Source organism: Corvus brachyrhynchos, unplaced genomic scaffold (genome assembly GCF_000691975.1).
Source record: "Corvus brachyrhynchos isolate BGI_N302 unplaced genomic scaffold, ASM69197v1 scaffold738, whole genome shotgun sequence".
Classification (NCBI taxonomy): domain Eukaryota; kingdom Metazoa; phylum Chordata; class Aves; order Passeriformes; family Corvidae; genus Corvus; species Corvus brachyrhynchos.
The window spans coordinates 82,152-103,259 of NW_008239339.1; the positions used below are offsets into that span (position 1 = coordinate 82,152).

A 21,108-nucleotide genomic window follows, 5' to 3' on the forward strand; every position below is an offset into this window, starting at 1 on the left:
CGCCGATATCATCGGCTTCTGCCGTGTCTCCCTCTGCAGAGATGCCAGCTAGCTAGCTCAGTCAGCAGCACTTTTTCTGATGCCGAAGTCGCTTCAGCGACACACAGAAGAACGCAGCTGGACCCTCTCTGACCTGGGGCACACCAGAGCTCGTGCCACGAGCACAAGTACTGCGTTAGTTAACATCCCATGGTGTGTACTTCAAGCCTAGCCAAAGCCGGAAGGTTAGGAGGAAAGATAGGAAGCTGCAGGTTTTCCTTCAGGCATTATTTTCTTGAATTGTCTTTTTTTTATTGTCTGGCCATAGCATATTATAGGTAGGCTTCTCTGGATTTGTGATCCTGTCTGTTTGGTATTGTCCTGGTCAGATACAGTTTCTAACCTATAAACATTCGATTGTTGGAATTGCCAGACTTAGTTCGTGCTCAGCTGCAAACGAGATACCTCTGTATCTGTACTAGAATCTCGCACTGCGTGGGCAGTAACAGAACATTTTCTGCTGTTGAAGTTTTCTCCCTGTACATGTGACCTTGTTGCTTTGGCAGAGTTGAGTTCTTGCACATCAGAGCATGGTGTTAACTTCTGTTATGGTCAGTCATACCTTTGACTATCTGTCTGTATGACAATGAAGGTGTGCCTGGCGTTGGAAGGATGCAATTATTTGTTCCTCAGTTTAGCCATTTCAGAGACGACAATCTCTAACCTCTTCATTTATTTGGACATACTCAAAGTGTAAAGTGACTTTAGAGGGATGTCAATGGCTGAAAAGCTTTGAAAGAAAACCACAGATTTTTATTTCAGTGAAAACTCATTTCCTCATTGTCTTTCTCCCTTGAGAAGTTGTATTTAAGCCCTGTGGTCCTCACTGCCTCCATTATCCCTTTGCAGATCGACGCGTTCCAGCACATGCAGCATTTTGTGCAGACCATGCAGCAGCAGGCCCAGCATGCCATCGCCACCGAGGACCAGCAGCACAAGCAGGAGCTCCATAAGCTCATGGCACGGTCAGCACAGGGTCCTGGGGCACCCTTTAGCTCTAGACTGAAACCGAAGGCTTTCCTGAGGTGCAGGGTCCCTGCAGGTGACACATTTCAGACAAAGCTCATGCTTTGATTAAAAAAACAGGGGATTTCTCATTTAGCTGCTTTGGTATTACGTTCTTATCTACCATGTAATGTTCAGTAGATGTTACTGGCACACATCAGCCTAAACAAGCTTGTATTTGTTGCTGGTGGCTAGTTGTATTTTTCCAGCACTGTGGCTCACTGGCAGAAGGCAGAGTACTCAGCATGGCTGTTTCTTTGCTTTTCAGGAGATGCAGTCACTAGGAAAGAAACACTTCCCACACACCTGGCACATCTGTATTAGGTACACAGGCTGCCAAGCAGAACAGCAGTGCTTTGGGCAGTAGGTGCTCAGCATGTGATGGTCTCTTATAATATTGTTGCATTAAAAATCCTTTCTCCATTTTTCTCTGTGGATCTGTAGGTGCCAGATCTGTTTTTTTCCGTTTAAATTAAAATTTGCATAGTGCTTTCTATTGAAGGTTTGCTTTTTTTGAAGGGAAGCATGCACTCAATTTGCTTTTATTGGGATGGGAACTTGGTAACACCATTGTCTTATTTTTTCAGAGACTATCATGGAAAACAAATTAGTGATGATTTGCATACAATCTTTGTCTTGCCCAACGCTTTCTGGAAAACTCAAAGTACAGAAAAGACAGCCATGTAACTGTGGCATTTAAAGTCTGCTGAGGGAGCAAAGTATTAAGTTTTGCACAAACCTTAACCCCACCCTGCTGCAGTAAAAATACGTTGTTTTTCCTTTCCTCTAGGAGGCAATGACTTAATGGGGTTCTGGCTGGGGGAAGAACAGTTCCTCTGTGTTTCCATTGTCTGTCTGTCAGTGTTCTCCCCAAAAGGCTCATTCATATGGTGCTCAGTGCAGCTCATCACCACATGTGTATGCATTTTATCAGCAGAGACTGATGAAGTCTTTCAATGTTGCTGTTACATCTTCTTACATTTATTTTATAACTCTTACAGATGAGGAAAAAAGTTTGATCCCCACCTTTCCTCTTAAATTAAAGCTTCAACTAGTTAGTTCCACACTACAAGCAAGATGGAGATATTTTGAACCTTGCATCCAGCCTGCAGGAGAAGCTTCCTGACTGGATTCACCACATGGAATGTCTTTTAGATCCAGATAACAAGTTTGCCTTTTAGTCCAGAGGTTTTGTTTTCATTTTAGGTTTTGAATCAATAATCCCTTTGCTTAACCAGGTGTTTCCTGAAATTGGGTGAGTGGCAGCTGAACCTGCAAGGCATCAACGAGAGCACCATCCCCAAAGTCTTGCAATACTACAGTGCTGCAACGGAGCATGATCGCAACTGGTACAAGGTCATTACAGAAAAGTTGCCAGATAAATTTGATCAAATCCCATACTACAGGAAAGGAATATGTTAATTGGAAGATCTCCTATAACTGTCTGCCTTGTTACTGCCAGTAGGATTAAAAAAAAACAAAACAGAACCAAAAAACAGAGAAAGTGACCCGAGGCAACCATGGGATTCTTGTTTAGAATTTTATCTGGTTGGTAAAACTAGGCCACAGTTCAGTTTCTGTTCTTGCTTTTGAGACTCTCTCCTGTCAGTTAGCAATGAAGGAGAAAGAAAATGGAGAAATTTAACTTGTTCTCAGTCAGTAAACTTGAACAAGGAAAGTAGCCCTGTTAATTCTCCAAAGAGCCCTTGATTTCAGGGTTGTGATATTTCAATTAATATTTGGTGCCAGATTTTCTCTGGGGCAGCCATCTCCTGCATTTTTTCCCATTACACATCCCCAAGTCCTAACATACTAATTTTCATTTTAGCCTTTGAAAAATTAAGGTATATGCAAACATAATTTAATTTTTGGTACCAAGCTCATTTGCTTTAATATTCAACAGGGAGTTCCTGGCCAAGAACTCAACATGATGTTATTTAAGATAATAAGACAGTTCAAATTACAAGCAATTAGAGAAATCAAAGCATTGTGTTGTCGGCAGGGTATTACTTACTGCTGTTGTTTGCAAACACAGAAAGGTTGGATTGTATCTAACAGTTAGAAAGTGCATGTTGCAGAAAGGAGTCATCTTCCTTCTGACTTCTGTTCTCTCCTGTTGGCAGGCCTGGCATGCCTGGGCAGTGATGAACTTTGAAGCAGTGCTTCACTATAAACATCAAAACCAAGCCAGAGATGAGAAGAAGAAACTCCGTCACGCGAGCGGAGCCAGTGTCACCAGTGCTAACGCTGAGGGCAGCAACAGTGAGAGCGATGCAGAGAGCACTGAGAACAGCCCCATCCCATCCCCAGTGCAGAAAAAAGTCACTGAGGTAACCTCCTTCCTCCCTCTTCATGTTGAGAGATTGGTACTTACTGCTTAAACACAGGAAAATTTTATGGGCTAAATTAATGCAAATGATTATTAGCTGTGGCCTAAAGCAGAGGCTGAGGTGGCTGTCATAGGTGATACAGTGCATTAACAAGTACTGCTACTTAAGCCCTTCACAGAAGACTGTGAGGAATCTCTTTCATTTACCAGTTATAGTAAGGTGGTTGTTTTTAGGCTGCTTTGCTGTCCATAGCTTTGCAAACAAACTGAAGTATAAAACCATTTCACAGCGTTTACCCTGCCAGGCTGAAAGACCTTTGTGTAGTCAAGCAAAACATTAAATTCTAGGAGCAACATGTCCTAATGAAGAGTATGAGCAGACGTCAGCTACAATGGGGATTACATCTATATTTCCACATATTTCTTCCTCTTTCCCCTTCTTGAGTTTAGGATTCATGTGGGCTGATGTGCTTGCATAGAACTAATGCAGCAATTTTCATTCCAAAAGGATTTATCCAAGACCCTCTTGATGTACACAGTCCCTGCTGTCCAGGGTTTCTTTCGATCCATCTCTCTGTCTCGAGGAAACAACCTACAAGACACTCTAAGGTACATAATAAAGCACATAGTAAATGAAATCCAGCTGACAAGAGCACATGGTTGCAGATTAGGTAGAACACATTTTTGCTATTTTTTGTTACGGTTGAGTTAAGTGAATGCTTCAGTCCAGGCTAATTTTTGTTAGATAGATTATCCCTGCTCTCTGAGGGTTCTGGGAAGAGAAGTTGCTTGTAAATGAGTTTTGGTTGGGGTTTTTTTTTGTTGTTTGTTTGGGGTTTTTTTGGTGGGTTGTTTTTTTTTGGTTGGTTGGTGGTTTTTGCTTTGTTTTGGTTGTGTGTTCATTTGTTTGTTCCTAACAAAAGTATTTCTCTTTTTTAGAGTCCTTACTCTGTGGTTTGACTATGGTCACTGGCCTGATGTGAATGAGGCTTTGGTAGAAGGAGTCAAGGCCATCCAAATAGACACTTGGCTGCAGGTAAATAACACAAAGAGAAATCCCAGTTCTGGGGCTAGTTTGGGGATTTGCTGCATGATATCCTTGATGATCCTTAGCTAAATGATCCTCTGTAGGTGAGTGCTGAGAGCAGTGTGCAGTACAGTCTGTTACTGATTTAATAAGCATCTTGAACACAAAAATGAGAAATATTTCTGTATTTATATGCAGATTAGTACATATTAATGAGAATGAAAATTCTTAAAGATGATGTGGATTTAGTGATGATCAAGTATAAAATACCACTGTCCTGCTCTGATGTAGTTCACAATCTGTTTCAGGATTGCCTTGTAGAATGACTCTTGTAATTAAATTATAAATACTTTATTTCCTATTTAAGCATTATACTTCAAGATGCAGCTTTCCATAGTAGGATCCTGTAACAGTTTTGCACAGAACACTTGTGATCTCACTGAGCTGTTGCACATTTCTGTTTGGAACCTTGTGTTACCCTCTGACCAACTCAAAAATGAGTGGCGGGCTTCCCTGTCCCCTTTAAAGGCTGTGAGGTCTCCAGGAGAGGGCAGAACATCTGGTGTAGTGAACACATGAGATGACAGGGGTGTTTATTTTCCTTATCCTTACTACTAAGGTTATCCCTCAGCTCATTGCCAGAATTGACACCCCTCGACCACTGGTAGGACGTCTCATTCATCAGCTGCTCACAGACATTGGTCGGTACCATCCCCAGGTAAGCATTAGCTTAGAGGAGGAATTTTCACAGGTGTCAGTTAAGGCCTTTCCTGTGTTCCATTTCACCACATTGAGATGCCTGCACAGGAAGTCAGAGCAAGTGATGACAGTGAGGCTGAGAACAATTTCTGTTGCTGCTGCTGCTTTCACCTCAGCACTGTTCATATAAAAATGGAAAGAGGTGAATGAGCCATGCAGCCTGGGAAGAACTCTTTGTCTAATGTAATTTAATGTCTGCTGGGTAGTGTAAATCACCTTAAATGTCTTTAAGTAACTACTAAGAACCTACCTCACAGGTTTTATCTAAATTTCTTTCCACAGTGTGGAATATCACAAAATCCTAAAACCTGTTTTGTTCTTCTAGTTTGAAAGAGGCTCTCAATTTCATTCTGCTACTCAGTGGATTAAAGTCTTGAAAGCCTTTTGGATCAGAAGACTTCCAGTAGCAAATTCCTATCATCACTTTCCAGAAGCAAGCTTGCTTCCTCCTGTTTGTCCCTAAGGCTGCTGTTTATTGATGTTTTGCTAATTATTAAATTTATGTAGCTCTTCTGTGGGGTTCTAAAGTATTACTGATTGTTGTCCCTTGCAGGCTTTGATCTATCCTTTGACTGTGGCTTCTAAATCTACGACCACTGCTCGGCACAATGCTGCAAATAAGATCTTGAAAAACATGTGTGAGCACAGCAACACTCTGGTGCAGCAGGCAATGATGGTGAGTGCTCAGTATAGCATTAAGTGTGTTATGTTGGATGGATGGATGTCAGTTATAATAACACAAAATGACTATTCATTGTTGATTCTGTTCAAGTACAATTAATTTGGGGTATTTGCAACTGGTAGAAGTTACAGTATTAGTGTAATTTCCAGAGAATGCTTTATTTTAAAATAATTCTCACACTGAGAATTACTGAGTTTTCGTATTTCCTTATGAATAAATTTAGAGAAGAAATACATGAAAAGTGTTTGTTCCATAAAGAGGTGTTCCTGCTTAATGGAAAATAGAAACAAAACTTACTGAGCATAGCATGGAAAGAGTAATTTAATTAATTTGATAAAGATTTTTATGAATAAATGAAAAATAGTGCTTTCAGGCCAAGCTACACAAGCATATAGAAAATTTCAAAGGTAACAAATAAGGTGAGAAAAGCCTGGTCTGCAAGAAGCTTCTTGCAGAAAAAAATGTGCCATCACTGTGGTAGCTCTTGTGGCTCCCTCTGGCTGCCGGGAACAAATATCTCATAACATTAGAGAAGAAAGGAGTTTTGCATTTTTAAGTCAGGACGCAGTCCCAGGGATTTCTTTAGGCGTTTAATCTTTTTTTTCTCTCCTAAAACAGGTGAGTGAAGAGCTAATCCGTGTGGCCATCCTATGGCACGAGATGTGGCATGAAGGGTTGGAAGAAGCATCTCGTCTCTATTTTGGAGAAAGAAATGTAAAGGGAATGTTTGAGGTGCTGGAACCACTTCATGCAATGATGGAGCGTGGGCCTCAGACTTTAAAGGAGACATCCTTCAATCAGGTATCAGCAAACAGCCAAGAGGCTGTTCTTCAGGACAGCCACCTGCCCCAGCTGTGTTACAAGAACCTTTGCCATTTAACACAAAAAGTGAATCCCTTGGGATTCATTATGTTAGTTGCAGAGTTCATTATTGACATTTATCTTCAGATCGATGTCACTTTTGGTGACTATAAGGGGCCATGGTGGTCCAGATTGCCCTGGAGTCTTGTATTGGCAGGGTGCCTGATAGGGACTGGAAAACAATGACTGCTCTGCAGTTAATTATTCTGCTTTGCTCACAGTAAGCACTAGCACAGATAACAGAGAATTAACTGAGCTTGTGAGCCTACTGTTAAAGGGTGATTCTAAGCATTTAGTTGCCTCCTATAATGAAGTCTACTTGCGAGCAATGTTGTTTGATAAATTCAATGCAGATCTTGGATCCAGGAATTTCTGGATCTTTAATTCTGATCTGCTATAAAAATGTGGTATCAAGTATTTGTAGTGCAATTTGAAAAGAGACTCTGATGCTCTTTGTAGGTGTTAAGTGGTCTCCACCTGTTACACTACAGTCTGTTAAAATTCTTTCTTCTGTTGTTTTCCTCCCTAGGCCTATGGCAGAGATCTTATGGAAGCTCAAGAATGGTGCAGGAAGTACATGAAATCAGGAAATGTCAAAGACCTAACTCAGGCTTGGGATCTCTATTATCATGTGTTCAGACGTATCTCAAAGCAGCTGCCTCAGGTGAGGGGGGAGATTCAGTTCTTCTGTGGGTCTTACAGTGCAAGTTGTCAATACCAACCTTCGGTTTATGTTTTCTGGTTATTCAAAACATACTAATTCAGTATTCTGGAAATAACTGCATAGGGTTTGCTGCAAATTTGGTGTTCGTGCAGCACTTCCTGTAAGTACCTGAAGTATTGGTTACTGCCTCAACTGTTTTAGGTCCCTTGACAGCATGAACTCTTCAGGTGCTTCTTTGAGATTGAACTGAAATTCTAAGGGGGTGTATTTCTTTTGGTTTTGGTAGCTCACTTCTTTGGAACTACAGTATGTGTCACCAAAACTCTTAATGTGCCGGGATCTGGAATTGGCAGTGCCAGGAACATATGATCCCAACCAGCCCATCATACGGATTCAGTCCATCGCACCCTCACTGCAAGTCATCACCTCCAAGCAGCGGCCCAGGAAGTTGACATTAATGGGTAAGAGAGAGCAGTTTTCACTTAGCTATGCCAGTATTTAAACAGTTGTTGCTCTCAGGTCAAGCTACATATTTACCTGGTAAAACCTCTCCAACCTTTCCTTTCAGGTGAGGTTTTTCTTAGTCAGTCTGACTGCCACACTTTCCAGTTTTTGGGTGCATGTGTATTTACTCTTGTCTGTTTGTTCAATGAGAATAAACTTTTGTGCACTAATTCTTTTGCAGGAAGCAATGGGCATGAGTTTGTATTCCTTCTGAAAGGTCATGAAGACCTTCGCCAAGATGAAAGAGTGATGCAGCTTTTTGGGTTGGTCAACACTCTGCTAGCAAATGACCCAACTTCTCTTCGTAAAAACCTCAGGTGTGTGCTCTGGGTAATCACTGAAAGTGTTTGTGCATATGTGACTCCTTATGTGGGTGCAGCTTCACAAGTAAACCTTGGCAGAAGCAGTTGGTTTGTGAAGAAATGGCAAATCTTGGAACTAAGTTAATTAAAAAGAAAAACAGCATTCATAGAATTCAAACACGGAGGAAATGTATCTGAGGGGATTGTTTGTTTCATTTAATTGAAGTCCTATCTTGTAAATTGTTACGGTCTTTGAAGCAACGCCTATTTCAAGACACCTTGAGCACTGCCTTAGGAGCCTGAGAATGGGTTTTGCCGAGGATTTTTTATTATAGTCACTAAATAGCTTGGTGAAGAGTCACTGAGTGCAATTCTGCAGAGCGTCTATCAAGCAAGAACACATCAAATATCATGTGCAAATAACAGATCATCGTAGGTGACTAACATGTACCTTCTGAAAGCAGCCTTTCAGTGAAAACCACATAAACTTTGAGCTTGTCTGTAGATTATCTGGCAACAATCTGTGCAAATGGATGTTTGAACTCTGTTTGAAAAGACAAGCAGAGCAACTATTGACAAGACAATTTGGACCAGAATCAGATTTAACAGTAGTTGTTTTAAGCATCTCAAAATCTAGTAATTCACAATAAACAACAATTTGAGCTGTGATTCTCCATTTCTCCTATAGCATCCAGAGATATGCTGTTATTCCACTGTCAACAAATTCAGGTTTAATTGGCTGGGTGCCCCACTGTGACACGCTGCACGCACTGATCCGAGACTACAGAGAGAAGAAAAAGATCCTGCTCAACATTGAGCATCGCATCATGCTGAGGGTAAGAGGCAAAGCTGGCAGAGGTTTTGGTACATTCTTTTAGGACACCAGTGTCTTAATGAAGGAAAATGGTGCAAGGCTTCTTCCTCTGTCTCTTTTCTGATTGTTAAAATAAATAAAAAATATTAGATAAGAGTTATAGCTTGCCATATGTTTATTTGTTTTTCCTTTCCAGTTGTAGCAGTGACCACGAGTTGTTGCCATCTGGTGACTGATATGTGTTTGGAATTTTGCATGATTGATGTGCCTCATACAAGGCGCCATGCTGCTGGCATTGCAAACGTTGTGTCTAAGCAGCAGGGCCAAAATTAGACAGATGGGAGAAACTGAACACTACTAGAAAATTTGGAATTCCATGCCAAAAAGGAAAGTGTTTTCCAGCCCGGAAGACTTAGTTGGATAATGGTTCTTGAGAAATACTTACCTTTGCAGTTTTCTGGTTAAATAGGGCTGTGGGCTACTGACTTTGTGGATACTAAATCATTTGCTATCCCATTTAAAAAGAATTCTTCACTGTTGTATGATCATCTCACTGTGTTCAAAACATACTAGTCAGTCTACAAATAATTTAAGTATAAACTTGATATGAAATTAATTATGATTGTTGTGTTTCTCACAGTACAACCAGAGGCTACTGGAGGTGGCTTTTTAATTTGCTGAATGTCACTTCTGAATTACAGATGGCTCCAGACTATGACCACCTGACTCTGATGCAGAAAGTAGAAGTATTTGAACATGCTGTCAATAACACAGCTGGGGATGACCTTGCCAAGCTGCTGTGGTTGAAAAGTCCAAGCTCAGAGGTGAGTTCAACACAAGTACTGGCAAACATTAGTGTGTGTAATTATCTTCTCTGCAGAATGAGTGAGAGATGGAGTTTATTCTTCCTAAACCCCAGCCAAATCACTGCAGAACACATATCCACACATGTGTCCCCACACGAGGGGCCTTACAAGGCTCAGAACACAGGTGAAGTGCAAAGCACAAGACTGGAGCTGTCAGTCTCCATATACTCTGCAGGGGAGAGAAAAGCAGAAGCCCCAGAATATATTCTATTAATGACTTGGACATCTAATTCAAGGGCACTACTGAACCTAAGCATATCACAGTTCTGCTTTGTGCGAAATGCAAATGGTTAATGTATAAATTAAAATATAAACTGAAACATGCAACGTGCCTGCCTGGCTTTTTCTATTTTGTCTCCACTCGTAGGTATGGTTTGACAGAAGAACAAATTACACCCGTTCACTGGCTGTGATGTCAATGGTTGGGTACATTTTGGGCCTTGGGGACAGGTACGTAAAGCTATAAAGGTTTCTTTTATTTAAAAGCACAGACTGTGAAGGTCTATCAGTTCATTCCTTGGATCTGATCTTGTGATAACATCTTCCATTGTGGTTACTGCTGTGTTGTCATGATACCATCTTTCAGGTCCTAATTGTGCTGCTGTTATTCTCAGCACGGCAGGTATGAGATGCAGTTTGTGTATCTTGAGTACAAATAAGGCTTTCTTTCTTTTTGAAATGAATACAGATGGAACTACATCAACGACCACAAGTTCTAATTTTGCCCTTTTACAGAATGGGAAATCTTTCTCCATCCATTTTATTAACAATATAACTTCCAAAATACTTTTGAAGACAATGTATATTAGATTTAAAATTTGTAATGCAAAAACAGCTGAACCCTTAAATGTTTTAGTAACAAGAGCTCTTATTTCTGAACTTAAAAGTCTCTAACATGAAATTATAAATCTTTGAAAATGGAATTAAAACAAAATTGTAAGATGTAAGCATGAATACAGCACTGTAGTTTTGCTTTTGGCTAGTCTGGATTGATTTTCTTCTCTGTTGGTGGTAAAACAATTTGTGCTACTTCAAGTGTAGCATAATGCATTACATTTTTCTATACTGAAAAAAATGAAAAAGCATAAAACAAGCAGAAATATTTATCCTAACTGAAAAACATTCATAAGCATTTGTATCCAAGAAATATACTGATCGTTCTGGTCCAGGAGGTTATTTATATTCCAAGGTGAGAAGATCTCTAACTCCTGAGAGGTAATTACAAAAGTAATGTGACAGATGTACTGTCAGGAAGGTCCTGTTCATCCTGAGAGTGAAGAACTTGAACAAGCAAGCTATCACTGGCTGTCTTGTTCATGAAGATAAATATCTTTTCAGACTGGAGCTGCTGTGATTTACTTTGTGTTTTTGTAATGGTCTTGTCACCCATGGTCTGTTTTTTCTCCTGCTCCTTCACTAAAGACACCCTTCCAATCTGATGTTAGACAGACTGAGTGGAAAGATCCTGCATATCGACTTTGGGGACTGTTTTGAGGTAAGTCTTTGTATTTCGACATGACATTTTTGGTAATATTTCACATTTTCCGGTGGAACAGAAATTAATCTATAAGCCAGGACAAACTGACCTTGGAGTCTGATCCTGGGCAAACCCTTTGGCTCTCTTTTTAGCTTCCCTTTACCTACAGGCAAGATGAAAATAATAGACACTTCATCTCAGAGGCATGTCTTGGTGATTAGCTGACTACTGGAACAAGCAAGCAGTGCTAACATCACTTCCATGAAATTTCTTGGAGCTATTTAAGCTGCTGATAGGCAGTCTGTGTTGCTGGGCACATGCTTGAGTTTTCCCTTTCTTAGCAAGTTAATCATCTGGCTTCTCCCAGTAATTTGTGAAAAATGAGGAACAAAGTTGTGACTTTATTTCCTATTTGGAATAAAATCTTCAGGACTGTAGCAAAAGGATCCCAGTACTTAATAAAGAGTAGGTTACCTATTAATTTACTTATTCTCCATCATCATGTGTTTAGGTTGCAATGACAAGAGAAAAGTTTCCTGAGAAGATTCCATTTAGATTAACAAGGATGCTGACAAATGCTATGGAGGTAAGCATCCCCTCTTTGATTTGGAGGGGACTGTTCCTAGGAAAAATGGCAACCATTTCTCAGTTTTTCCTGTATTTTTTGTTGTGGCTAAACTTTACCACTCCTTAAGAACCAGAGGTGTTAATATTTCAGCTTAATTTTCTGTGAGTTAAAATATCTCTGGTGATACTTGCAATACATTACAGTGGAAAGCAACCTTTTAGTTAGAAAATAAACTAGAAATTCCTCCTATTTCTTAGGCCTTCCTTAGTTTCCCCATTTCAAATAGCTGTTTATATCAGGCAGACACAGTCAGTTGCACGGTACTTCACAAAGATCATCTTCATGGAGAAAAGAGCTTCTTAGTTTGTAATTAACGTCTGTCTTGTTCTCTTAACAAAGCATAGTGAACTCCAGTTCAAAACCACTTCCTGCTCCCTGAGTGTTGCGGTTGGAGTTGCAGAGTGAACAAAGCAGTGGTTGATTCACTTCTTTTTCTTCCAAAGGTGACAGGCCTTGATGGGAATTACAGAATCACCTGTCACACGGTGATGGAAGTGCTGCGTGAACACAAGGACAGTGTCATGGCTGTGCTGGAAGCCTTTGTGTACGATCCCTTATTGAATTGGAGATTGATGGACAGTAAGTGATTCTGATAAAATAGTGACAGCAAGAGAGTATTTATACAAGAAATCCAGAAGCCTGAAATCCATTGTGTTTTCTAACAATCTGATCAAGCTGTTAGTTTGCATGTGGTATTTCTGTGTGCACACGATTTTAGGGATTTTAATATGAAATTACAGCAGTGATCAGGAGATTGAAATTATTTTCAGGTGACATCAGATCTGGAGAAGGAGAAAGGCAGCCAAATCTGTATTGTTTGGGGACAAATTTGCTCTGAAACACTGAAACTCCAGTTCATGCTTTCCAATTCCTTGTTTTCTTGCAGCAAATACAAAGGGCAATAAGCGCTCGCGAACAAGAACAGACTCCTACTCAGCCAGTCAGTCAGTAGGTGAGTAGAAAAGATGGTAGACGTCACAAATACGCTTTTCAAATGAGCTGATTAACAGTCTTGCTAATGTTTCCAGAAGAATATTTCAGCTGCTTTTCAGCTTCACATTGATGCTTCTGTGTTTTTGTGGTTTTTTCAATAGAAATGTTGGACAGTGTGGAATTGGGTGAGACAGCCCATAAAAAAACTGGGACCACAGTGCCTGAATCCATCCATTCCTTCAGTAAGTTTCATTGTTGTTTCTATATTGATCCAGAAACTTAGATCAGAAAATTTCATCATGATCCAAATGCAATTATATGAGATGGGACAGATAGAGTCTCTTGTCAGCATAAATGAGGAATATAATTACCTGAGTTCTCAACTCCAACAAAAACGGTTGTATCTATAGAAAATGCATCTGGGTTTGCTCTCAAAATGGTATTTGGAAAGGGCACGTCTAACCGCAGAATAAATGCTTTTGTTGTTCAGATGAAGTCCTAATTCTGTGTCCTATCTCTGTCTTTTAGTAGGAGATGGTCTGGTGAAGCCAGAAGCTCTAAATAAGAAGGCAATTCAGATCATCAACAGGGTTCGAGATAAGCTCACTGGTGAGCATGTAGTTATGTTTATATAAAAGAAACATAAAATCTGATGGATCAGCACTATCCTTAGTGTTTGTATTTTGTGTTAATCCTTGAATTTAACATATTCTGATTAAGTGGACGAGGCCATTTTCCTGGTTTTATCCAAAACCTAAGTACTGTGCCTGCATTTAGATACAAATAAGTGTGATTTGAAAAGTACAGAGGTGTTTGTAACTACAAAGACTTAATATATTGCATGTCTTAGCTTGTTAGTGGAAGTTGAATTTCTGCTGTCCTGGCTTCATAGTTCGCAGCATTTAGTTGCAAACTTTTACACTTTTAAATGTTATAAGAAACTACTCCTGATCTGCCAGATAATGTACTTGAAGGGATTAGGACCAGGATTTGTGATTCCTTTCATGGTTTTTTTTCATCCTTTAATTTCCAAGGTCGAGACTTCTCTCACGATGAAACTCTTGATGTACCCACACAAGTAGAACTGCTCATTAAACAAGCAACTTCTCATGAGAACCTGTGCCAGTGCTACATTGGATGGTGAGTTTGTCACTCAGCTAACCTGGCAAAACTGTTCTGGAATAGTCTGAGCAAGGAACTACTAAAGAGAACCTCACTTGTGTAGTTAGTTATTTATAGGAGCCTTACCACATACTGCATCTGCTCTGGTAGATTTTGGAAGCCCATGGCAATGCCATAGACAGTCCTCTAGGAAAGTTGCTGTTATAAGTAGTGACAGGGATTTTACATTTTAAGTGTTTGAAATAAGGAATGTGATGGTCAGTTACACTGAAGAACCAAACAAAGATGATTCAGTGTCATTTTGAGAGTTAGATAACTTAGAACTATGCTTAAGGAAGTAGATCTCTTTCCTGCTAATGTTTAAAAATGACAAAGATCACCTGGCAACTTTTCCTGTGCTAAAATGGTGCCTAGTCTGTATGGAATCTCACTCCTTCTCAGTGTTGCCTTTGTGAAACTACATGCAAGTCAACATTAATACAATATCTTTCTTTTCTTTAGGTGTCCTTTCTGGTAACAGAAGATTCCAGAGTATGCACAGCCCTTTATTCTGGAGGCTTTTTCACTCCAAACTTGCTCTTCTACAAACAGAAACTGAACGTTGGACTGAAATACAGCCTTTGTCAAATATTTTTAAATGTAAATGAAGAGAGTTATTGTATATTAAAAGTTGGTGTAAGCCAATGTATAGCTGCTGTTGGAAAAACAAGCTGTCTGAAACACAACACTTGATTTGGGTTTCCAGGACAGTGAAGACTGATTGTACCACAGATGTCTATGGTTCTACTTGGTCTTTGGGGAACTGGAGATCCACTGAAAATAACTATACGGGTTTTCACTTACTTTGCAATGTAACTAAATAACTTGCAGATTAATTATTGCCCTGGTCATTCCTGTTGATGTGGGTGCAGTAAGCTCAATGCGCTTGTGCAGGAGGCTTCATTTAGGTTTGGGGGGAGCTGCATAACTGGAAAGAAAGAGAAGTAGAATTTTACCATTGTTTCCTCCTGTACTTTGTTTTCAAACTTGATTCTTGCCTCAAAATTGGAAATTGTCTGTCTGCTCATTACACTAGTTCAGGATTTGCGTTTCTGACTAGATCAGGGTTTTGACCACATCCAAGATTTGAAAACCTTGAGCTGAGCAAAGTCAGGTTGCCTCTGTGCCACCGATCACTCTGCAAACTGGATGTAGAGTACAAATAAATACCACTTGGGAGCTTCCTGCAGTGTCTGGGTTAAAAAGCAGTGTTGGGAAATAACTAGGGAAGGTTAGGGTTTGGCACAGGAGGCAGATGGGGGGTAGAACTGGTTGTAACTTGAAACAGAAAATAATGGTTATGAAACATGAGGTTGAAGATAAAGTTATGATTTATGAATGAAAAATGTTAAAAACAATGCACAAAATACAACAGAGTAGCCATGTTTAGATGCCATGTTGTATTTGAATATTTTTGTGCTAATAAATTACATCAAAATGTAAACAGTTTGGCTGTGTTCCTGTTCATTCCTAAGTCTTTATTAGGCAGAGACAGGGAAGCAGATTACAATTTTTTTTTTTTTTTTTTTTTGAGTTTCCTGTTGCTATTGACTTGTCTTTTTGATCAGTTCAGGTTGTTGGCTTTATTTCCCTTCTGGTAAGAGCTGAATGAAGTCTGTCAGTTGTATAAAAAGACTGTGACCATACAACCCCTAAATTTTTGTTCCTAGTAGATGTGATGTCATCTCTGTGATAAGAACATCAGCTTCTTTGGGCTCAGGGTCACAGCCACAGTTCCAGGCACAGCATGGAGTGTCAAACAGGGTTCCCTGGGCTTCCCCAGCTGCTTGTGCAAGTGCTGCACTCCAAAACTGGGAAATAGGGAGGTGGCAGTCACAAATTTGCGTATTTGCCCTAGCCCTTCTCTAGGCACTGGTGTGGCCATCAAGGAGACTGGGCACCACAATATAAGGAAGATTATTAAGCTGCTAGAGAGTGTCCAAAGGAGGAACATGAAGATGCTGAAGAGCCTGGAGGGGAAGAAGAGCCGCCGAGGGCACTTTGGTCTGTTCAGCCTGGAGGAGACTGAGGGGAAACTGATCGAAGTCTACAACTTCCCCTCGAGGGGAAGAGGAAAGACAGGCACTGATCTTTGCTCTGTGGTGACCAGGGACAGGACCCCAGGAAATGGCTGGGATTGTGTCAGGGGAGTTTTAGGTTGGGTATCAGGAACGGGTTCTTTACCCAGAGGGTGGTCAGGCACTGAACCGGCTCCCCAGGGAATAGTCACGGCTCAAAGCTGCCAGAGCTCCAGGAGCATTAGGACAATGCTCTCAGGCATTGAGATGAGGCACAAGGTGGGATTGCTGGGGTGTCTGTGCAGGGCCAAGAGCTGGACTCGATGATCCACCCCTCTGGCTCCCCTCCCACTCAGGATCTTCTGTAATTCTATGGGTCCCACTGGTGGGTGTTAGTGGGGCGAAAAAGGCCGCGTCTGCGGCACTGAAGCCCAGCCAGGTGCCCGTCAGCGCTTCCCTCAGGGCCTGCTATCCCATACAGGGCTTGTCCTGCCCCGTGCTGCCGCTGGGGGCGAGTGCGGTCCCCGCTGTTCCTCTCCCCACTTCCCGCCACCAGTGCTGCGTTCTCGCAACAGCGGCTGATTCTCGCGATAGCGCCGCGCATCAACATGGCGGCTGCGGCCCGTGAGGGGAGCCCGGCGGGGCGGGCGGGCAGCTCCGGGACGCCCGCGGACACTGGGGGAAGCAGCGCGATGTCAGCCCTGCCCGGCTTCGACAGCCCCGACGCCTTCGTTAAGGTGCGGTCGGAGAGGGGCGGGGGGAGCGGAGGAGGCACTACCGCTCCCGGCGTGCCGTGTGCGCTCGGGCCATGCCGGGAGCTGTAGTTCTGGCCCGCGGGGGCTACGTGGGGACCCCAGCCGGAGCGGGTGACACCCGTAGGGTGTCACCCAGTGCGAGAGAGAAGGTGTGGGCCGGGCCGGTGGGTGCGGGGGCCAGAGAGGGGTATCGGGGCCTGTTACCGGCCTAGGTCGGGCCCTGACCCTGTCAGCCACCGGGGCTTCCTGGGAATGCCAAGGAGTCGGGACCCTCGTGAGGGCCTGTCGCGATGGGAGTTGCTCCCGGCGTTATGAATCGCAGCCCCCGTGTGTTTTACCTATGCACGATGCTGCTTCCAGAGAGGGAACGGCTGCTAGTTCCCAAGTAGGAAGAGTTGTAGGGATTTGGGGTATTTTGTTTAAGTAATAAGGTAATTATCTGCATTCCTGCAGACTTAGAATTGTAGAATATTCTGAGTTGGAAGGCTCCCACAAGGATCATCGAGTCCAGCTCCTGGCCCTGCACAGACACCCCAGCAATCCCACCTTGTGCCTGAGGGCGTTGTCCTAATGCTCCTGGAGCTCTGGCAGCCTTGGGGCCATGACCATTCCCTGGGGAGCCTATTCAGTGCCTGACCACCCTCTGGGGGAAGAACCTTTTCCTGATATGCAACATAAACCTCCCCTGACACAACTTCAGGTCAAATCTGTAATTGTAGATTGAGTTATAAATCTAGCTTTTAGACTTTCATAATTTAAAGCTGTGTAAATGAGCTAATGTGAAGTTACTCCTGGTGAAATACCGCACATTAGAACCACGCAGTTCCAAACAGCCAGGCAAAGTGCATTTCTGTCAAAGAGTATCATGGGTAAACAGGAACAAAATACTGACAAAATGCTGATAATGGAGTGTTCTTGCACAGTATGCTCTTGGCACAGTGGTGGCTGCAACAAAGGCATCTAATGGGCTCCCCCAGCCTGGCGACGAGTATGATTTCTACTGCAGCTTCCCTGGCTTCCGTGCATACTGCAACACGCAGGGTGACCGCCTGCTCCGCTGGTAAGGGCCCCTTTGCATCTCTGGGCTGTTGCTAATAGCTCTCAATCCAAACCAGAAGGTAGCCCCCTACTTTGGCAACTCCAAACTTGTCATGGGTGAAAAGGTGGTTTATTTTACACATCTAATTTTAGCTGCTTTTCTAGCACTTGGCAGCTGAAGTGACAAGCTTAAAGATGGCCTTTCATAATGATTGCCGTGAAGAGCTGTGCAGAGAGGAGCACCTGATACTGAACATGTTAGGCTGTCCATTTTAAAAATCGTGTTTGTGAGAAATTATTTCTAACACTTAATACTGTATAGGTGCTTTTTCTGTTCACTGCTCATGTGGTGGTATCTATAATATGATTTATTTTCGGACTTCGAAGTATAGAAAGTCAAAGAGAACTGGATGTTTTAGTGTTTAGATTGCCTGCTTTCAGATTGCTGACAGCTGTGCTGTTCTCTTGCAAGCATGAGCCAGGTGATGCAGTACCATGGCTGCCGGAGCCTCATGAAAGATTCCAGCAAAGTGACAGGGCTGGAAGATAAATTTGATATGCTGGTTGACTCCAATGACGTCATTCTTGAAAGAGTGGTAAGCAAATTATTTCTGGATATGGTTTTTATAAAGTGTTCAGTTGCCACAAGTTTTCTTTTTCATTGCAAGAACTTTAGTGGCAGTGCTTTCACAATTAGTCACTATTTCCTCAATCTGATGTATTCCCTTTTTATTTTAAAAACCCTTCCATATGCTAGGCCAGAGATCCCAGCAGCTAAGGCAGGTGGGCCAAAGGGAGGGAAGGTAATATGGGATGCATGAGGAAACTAAATACAGTTTGACATAAAATCCTCACAGCCTGAGAACATGTCTGTACATTTTAGAGTGCTTCTCTGAAGAAACTCTTCCCATCCCTGATATTCACCATACTCTTCCCATGTTTGTCTTGTGTTGTGCAGAATTTGGGGGAGATGATTGACTAGAGTGTCTGAGTGGGGTGATTTAACAGGTGTTTCACATTGTTTTTCTGGATTTTAGAGTATTTTATTGGATGAAGCATCAGGAGTGAACAGAAACCAGCAGCCAGTCCTGCCAGCCGGGTTACAGCCCCCACAGATGATCGTTTCCAGCTGGAACCGTAAGGTGAGGCCTTGAGCTTGGTTTGGCTGTGTTAGCTGAGCTGTTCTCCCTGCCATTGCACTACCAGTTCTCCAGTGGAGTTGAGTAGTTAAATGTTCTCTCATGTTTTTCACACATTCTAAGTAACTCTCTTTTTTACTTTCTCCTGTTCTGAAAATCTGATTCTGAAATCTATGTGCTTTCAAATGCCATTTCAGTTTCACATGCTCAACAGCCTTTCTTGTGCTTATGAATTCATGACCTTGAGTCCAAACACTTTCATTCCTCACTGAAAAAAAGTGACTCAGTTTTAAGTGTGGGGTATAACTCTTCCTCTGAATGTTAGATCAGAGTAAAAGAAACTCTGAATGTCTGATAAGTCATGTTGGTTTTACCTCTGGTGTTTTAAATAGGCAGGAGAATTCCACAAGAGAACTCAGTCTGAAACATTCCGACTGCTTCATGCCAAGAATATTTCTCGACCACAGCTTAAGTTTCATGAAAAGATTGACAATTCCAATACTCCCTTTGTACCTAAACTTTTTATCAAACCAAATGCTTTGAAGCCTTTGCCTGAAGGTAAGGGGTTTCTTTTTGTTGGGTAATTTGTTGTGAGTATTTGACACAAACCTGTCCTCACAGTCTAGAGGAGAAATCACTGACTGTAAAAACAAATAGCAGGAGATGTTGAATATTTGGGTGTACTGATCTTGGTGACACTGTTTTTTCCATATGTGTAATGTCAGGATAGGTCAGCAAACAGCATCTTCTTGCTGGTATACAGCAAATAATCTGTTCCAAACAGATAATCTGCTGTTGCTTTTTACCACCTTGAACATACACGAGAGTCACTTCTGTACGAGAAGTCTTGACTAGTCTAGTTGGCTTTACAGATATTCTTTCAGATGAGTGAGCTGCACCAGCTGTGTGGAGAGACCTACCTTTGGTTTTGGTGCTTTATCAAAGCTGCTGGTCACACCCTGTCTCAGTAACACATTCTGCTGCTGCCAGTTCATCTGTATTCTGCACTGATGCAGTTGTACTTTCAGAAACTGGGAATGATTGAAAAATTTTTCTAAAGATTTTTCAATTTGTATCCAAGCTTTTGAGCAGAACCACCTTGTGTCTTGCCTAAAAACAGCCAAGTAACTGAGTTGCTATTTGAGGTACAAAATGACAGCAAAAGCAGCAGCACTAAATTGTTAAGATTTTTGGTAATTCAGAGACTCTTGTGGTGGGTGGAGGGGGAGATAGTAGTAGTCTGAGAACATGTTATGTGGGGGACCCAGTCCAGTTATTCAATATTGGTTGTTCAGCCCTCACAAAAAGTGGACGGCAGAGAAAGGAGCGCCCTGAGGACTTGGATGTGCCAGCTGCTTTGGCAGACTTCATACATCAGCAGAGGACGCAGAAAACTGAGCAAGACATGTAAGAAACTAACCTGACAGCAAGGTGCTTGGAGTCCCCTGGGTGAACCTGTGTGGTCAGATTGTGCTGATGCTCATCATGTATACAGTTCTGCATGTGTTTGTGTCCACACTATGTTGTGTGTGATTTGCTTTAGACCTCTGCAGTTATGTTAAACCTCTGCTTAAAAAGAGACAGAATAGGGAAATTACCACAGCTCTCAAAGCCTCTGTGCTCTGTCCTCATTAAGAGGACTGGAATTTAGTCTGTGCTTGTCTCTTTCTAACTTCAACAGGTTTGCTCATCCTTACCAGTATGAACTGGAGCATTTTTCTCCACCAGATGGAGTTCTCAAGAAACCTGAACTCCAGGTTGGTGCCCACTTTAATTTTAAACTACAGATGCAGTACATTTACAGCCATACTTGACAAATTTCAGGTTTGAGGGTGGAGGTTGGGGTGCGAGTTGACAGTGAACATACCATGCCTAATTCATTTGCTCTGCCAGATGTACAGGCCCATTGAGGAAACACCCTGTCATTTTATCACCAAACTGGATGAGTTGGTAGAACTAAATGAAAAGCTTATGACTTGTAAAGAATTTGCCTTGGACTTAGAGGTAATCCAATTGCCTTTTCTATTTAAAAGTTATACGTGTACTTTTAGGAGCTAAGAGACCATTATATTCTTCTGGGGGGGGGGGGGGGGGGGGCTGCGGCGTT

At 41.9% G+C, this 21,108-nt stretch overlaps 2 protein-coding genes across 3 annotated transcripts in view; both read left to right on the top strand.

Annotated features, from left to right (window-relative positions):
- MTOR (mechanistic target of rapamycin) overlaps positions 1-15,497 on the top strand; it is a 64,604-nt gene extending 49,107 nt beyond the window's left edge. For both annotated transcript variants that reach the window (XM_017741168.1, XM_008639003.2), the window contains 22 exons: positions 889-1,004; positions 2,283-2,400; positions 3,168-3,374; positions 3,882-3,982; positions 4,313-4,409; positions 5,020-5,118; positions 5,713-5,835; positions 6,460-6,642; positions 7,232-7,366; positions 7,653-7,827; positions 8,052-8,187; positions 8,861-9,008; positions 9,688-9,810; positions 10,220-10,302; positions 11,275-11,347; positions 11,841-11,915; positions 12,401-12,536; positions 12,844-12,909; positions 13,052-13,132; positions 13,419-13,499; positions 13,925-14,030; positions 14,514-15,497. In XM_017741168.1, the coding sequence (XP_017596657.1) occupies positions 889-1,004; positions 2,283-2,400; positions 3,168-3,374; positions 3,882-3,982; positions 4,313-4,409; positions 5,020-5,118; positions 5,713-5,835; positions 6,460-6,642; positions 7,232-7,366; positions 7,653-7,827; positions 8,052-8,187; positions 8,861-9,008; positions 9,688-9,810; positions 10,220-10,302; positions 11,275-11,347; positions 11,841-11,915; positions 12,401-12,536; positions 12,844-12,909; positions 13,052-13,132; positions 13,419-13,499; positions 13,925-14,030; positions 14,514-14,529 (2,478 nt within the window). In that variant the 3' untranslated portion in view covers positions 14,530-15,497. The remainder of the gene's footprint in view (positions 1-888; positions 1,005-2,282; positions 2,401-3,167; positions 3,375-3,881; positions 3,983-4,312; positions 4,410-5,019; positions 5,119-5,712; positions 5,836-6,459; positions 6,643-7,231; positions 7,367-7,652; positions 7,828-8,051; positions 8,188-8,860; positions 9,009-9,687; positions 9,811-10,219; positions 10,303-11,274; positions 11,348-11,840; positions 11,916-12,400; positions 12,537-12,843; positions 12,910-13,051; positions 13,133-13,418; positions 13,500-13,924; positions 14,031-14,513) is intronic.
- A 1,157-nt stretch (positions 15,498-16,654) lies between these two features.
- Positions 16,655-21,108, top strand: part of EXOSC10 (exosome component 10) — a 15,025-nt gene continuing 10,571 nt past the window's right edge. The window contains exons 1-8 of the mRNA XM_008639004.2: positions 16,655-16,806; positions 17,748-17,884; positions 18,335-18,458; positions 18,900-19,004; positions 19,394-19,559; positions 20,297-20,408; positions 20,683-20,758; positions 20,895-21,005. Coding sequence (XP_008637226.1) covers positions 16,678-16,806; positions 17,748-17,884; positions 18,335-18,458; positions 18,900-19,004; positions 19,394-19,559; positions 20,297-20,408; positions 20,683-20,758; positions 20,895-21,005 — 960 coding nt within the window. The 5' untranslated portion in view covers positions 16,655-16,677. The remainder of the gene's footprint in view (positions 16,807-17,747; positions 17,885-18,334; positions 18,459-18,899; positions 19,005-19,393; positions 19,560-20,296; positions 20,409-20,682; positions 20,759-20,894; positions 21,006-21,108) is intronic.